The 4,215-nt window shown below is 35.9% G+C and overlaps 1 protein-coding gene across 1 annotated transcript in view; it reads right to left on the reverse strand.

The window, feature by feature from the left end:
* The window catches only part of LOC127840348 (cholecystokinin receptor-like), a 26,757-nt gene extending 25,870 nt beyond the window's left edge, over positions 1-887 (reverse strand). Inside the window, exons 1-2 of the mRNA XM_052368756.1 lie at positions 875-887; positions 237-479 (exon numbers count right to left, since the gene is read on the reverse strand). Of these exons, the coding sequence (XP_052224716.1) occupies positions 237-479; positions 875-887 (256 nt within the window). The remainder of the gene's footprint in view (positions 1-236; positions 480-874) is intronic.
* Positions 888-4,215: the final 3,328 nt, after the last annotated feature.

The following is a 4,215-nucleotide window of genomic DNA, read 5'->3' on the forward strand; positions in this document are numbered from 1 at the left end:
ATTTTTACCTGAATTATTTTGAGTTTTATAGAGAAAAAAGGAAGTAAGAGAGTTTAACTATATACTATTGAGATTTAAATTGACGAGCTTGTTTTAAAATATGTGCCTTCAAGAGCAAAACATGGATCACCACTTAAAACAAAAGCAACAAATACCCGATTCACTTGGTTGTGTTCATAAGTTAGTTCATCTAAAGTTACTAACGAAAATATTAAATAGATACAATATAACATTACCTTGAAAGTATCTGATTATGACACACATGGCCTCTCCAAATATGAAGTTTCGCAGCAGCGTGGTCGCAACAAGGGAGAAGGGCATACAGAGCACGGACAGCATGAGGTCACTGATTGCCAAGTTGACCAGAAACAGGTTCGTTATTGTGCGCATCTTTTTGTTTCTTATCAATGTTATTATGACCAAACTGTTTCCGCATACCGACAATATAAATATTAAGCTATATAAAGTAATGTTTAGTTCTGCCGAAAAAGATGTATATATTTTTACCTTATCGTTAGTTTTATTGTTTGCCATTTCAGTCAGTGTTTTATTTAAATTCTGAAATGAATCACTTCCACCGATTTCCATATCTTTGTATTCACCTTATTGTAGCACACGCAGCCGAAAGAGGAATTATTCCGACCAATATACCACTCACAATAGCTCCCGCAGTTAATCTGAAGAAATGTCCGCGACAGCAGGACCAAAACCAGTTGCTGTTGATTATTAGATTTTGAATTGCCACTTCAATACTGAATGGTCTCTAGGTCTTGTGCCAAATGAAGGAAAGCCATATTACTACTGAGCATTTAATATACATTATATGTAATTTTTACAAATACCAAAAAAGCACCACACTAATCATACCAATTACTGTAAAGCGTCATTATTGGTGCAACCTTAATTATCGTCCATTTTGTTGGTTGACTGATCCATGAGTTTATTATACATACAATGGAAAGTGACAGACGCATTTTTTTTTAATCAGATATCCACGAATTTGAGTGTCCTGAAAAAATATTTTTTAAACAAAGAAGTGTCATGCAGACAAATATAAATAAGCCGCGCTCTGTGAAAAAGGGCTTAATTCATGTGCGTAAAGTGTTGTCCCAGATTAGCCTGTGTAGATCGCACAGACTTATCAGGGACGACACTTTCCGCCTTAACAAGAATTTTGCTAAGAAGAGATTTTCTTTCAACGAAAAATTATCATAAACGCAGAGTGTCGTCCCTGATTGGCCTGTGCGAACTGCACAGGTTAATATGGGTCGAAACTTTACGCACATGCATTAAACCCCATTTTCACAGAGCGCGGCCCAAATCATTTTACAGCATTTTTCAGTGCACTTCAAACGTGAATAATCTGATGTCTCAGGAAAACGGCGGTAAGATATTTAAAACCTCACTAGTGCAAGCTAACATATGATATTGCGAATATGACAGATCCTTTGGCATGTGTGCCCTCATAAATCAGCTATTGTAAATATAGAGATCAATATCATTGCAAAATCGTAAGATTGGTCTTTTTTGGCAAGCAAAAGTGTTTTCTTGATCAGATTTATATCAATGAACTCTTTGGGAACAAAGAACAACATAAAGATATTTAATTATACACCATATGATAAACTATGATAAACCTATACAGTATTAACGATGTTCGTGTTTTCGGTAATATTAAACAGGTAATATTTAACATGAGCTAAAACCAACCCTTAATATATTAAGAGACATATTGTTGCGAAGTAGTGGTTTCATTATGTGTCTGTTATTCTGCTTTCAGTGTATTCATTAAAATAACACTTCTTTGGCGGTTGTGTTTTAAAGCGATAACTTATGTTATTGCATGGTATGTTCGAATATTTTATAAATTCTGGGCCGATGATAATATGCTTATTTAAATAATTTTAAAATGAATATATATCGGATATATGTATATTTCAAATTGTTGGATTATTGTAATGTGCCCACACAATTAAATCAACAAGTTGGTAAAGATTAAGGAATGATAATGAATTGCAATAAAAACCACTTAAAATTAAGAACAACGTTAGAGCAAACATTTGACGAAGTACTTTTATCATTGGTATGCATCATATACTAGTCCAATGCGCTCACCTTATGTAAATGGTATGGCTGATTTGCAATATGCTTAAGAGCTCTTGGAAAACAGGATTTGATGCATGTGCGTATAGTGCCGTCCCAGAATATACGTTTCAATCCACCGAGTCCGTGCAGACATGACAGCTGAACTTTTGTTATATCAACTCTGATATTGTGTTCCAGTTGATATTTAATAATAATTAGTGGACTTTTTTTTGAAAAACAGCTGTCGTGATCGAAATGTCGAAAAGAAACGTCCCGTGAACAAGAGAATGGAGCTGTTTATCATCGCCGATTGTGATAAAATACCATATGCTTACTATTAAACTTAAAAAGGGAAACATTGACTTTATTATTGCACTTGACTGTCATTGTGAAATAACTATATTTAATGGGTGCTTTCTCGGAAAGTTCCCTCGAACGAAATTCTACTTCATTAACTGTTGAGTGGCTATCAAAAACTACGTAAACAGACATGTCTTTAGGGCCATGGAACAGACATGTCATTGGTGCCACGAAACAGACATGTCATTGGTGCCACGGAACAGACATGTCATTGGTGCCACGGAACAGACATGTCATTGGTGCCACGGAACAGACATGTCATTGGTGCCACGGAAAAGACATGTCATTGGTGCCACGGAACAGACATGTCATTGGTGCCACGGAACAGACATGTCATTGGTGCCACGGAACAGACATGTCATTGGTCCCACGGAACAGACATGTCATTGGTGCCAGGGAATAGACATGTCAATGGTGCCACGGAACAGACATGTCATTGGTGACACGGAATATACATTTCATTGTTGCCACGGAACAGACATGTCATTGGTGCCACGGAACAGACATTTCATTGGTGCCACGGAACAGACATGTCATTGGTGCCACGGATCAGACATTTCATTGGTGCCACGGAACAGACATGTCATTGGTGCCACGGAACAGACATGCCATTGGTGCCACAAAACATACATTTGATTGGTGCCACGGAACAGAGATGTCATTGGTGCCACTGATCAGACATGTCATTGGTGCCACGGAACAGACATGTCATTGGTGCCACGGAACAGACATGTCATTGGTGCCACGGATATTCAACCATTTCAACAGCGCTATTTAAACAGTTTTGGGTATACGCTAGTATTGTTATTCTGTTATTCATTGTCGTTTTACCGTTATCATAACCGTATTAAAACTATGTGTATACTTCCTTCGACGATACTTTATGCTGTTCATGTTATTTCACACGTAAAAAGGCGTGTCCCCAATAGTAAAGCAAACAAAATGGAACCGTAAATATCCCCAAATTATATAATATGACGTTCGAAGGTAGAAGCCCCATAAAGTGTCACTAAAATGGCTTTATATATATTAAAGCTTTCATTATAGTGAGGTTTGGCTTTCTTTTATATGTATTTGAAACCTCAATGAATTGCATCGACTGAGGATAGGCGGTGACAACAGCTTAACTGATTTATATAATTTTGGATGCTGTATTTGTTGCATCTTTCTGTATTCTGTACTTGCTTTGTATGTAATGTGCATCAAGTTTCATTAAAATACTATGAGTGTATGAACACTTAATATCTGAGTGTACGCCGTCGTCCCAGATTATCCTGTGCAGTCCGCACAGGCTTATCAGGGTGTACTGTTGCCTGTTTTATGGAATTTTTCGTTTCCATTTTCCACTACAAAAATCAAGTTTAAGCGGACGTTGTCTTCCCTAAAAAGCCTTTTCTTACTGCACACGCTCATCTTGGACGACACTTAACGCACCTGCATTGATGCCAGTTTTCCCGAAACACGTAACATTATTAATCAATATCATCGAATATGGAAACATCTCACTGAGACATAGTGGTGTTAACAGTTATTTAAGAAAAACATATATTAGCCGTATATTTAATGTAAACCCATATGTATATACATTTTCCATGTTATTAGTTTCCTCTGAATAATCAGTTATTTCAAATGTATGTATATATATATATATATATATATATATATATATATATATATATATATATATATATATATATATATATATATATATATATATATAGCTTCTGTATAAAAAAATACGATGCCAAATAATCTGTTTAATAAATGTCA

The sequence above is a fragment of the Dreissena polymorpha genome, chromosome 8, assembly GCF_020536995.1.
Source record: "Dreissena polymorpha isolate Duluth1 chromosome 8, UMN_Dpol_1.0, whole genome shotgun sequence".
Lineage (NCBI taxonomy): Eukaryota > Metazoa > Mollusca > Bivalvia > Myida > Dreissenidae > Dreissena > Dreissena polymorpha.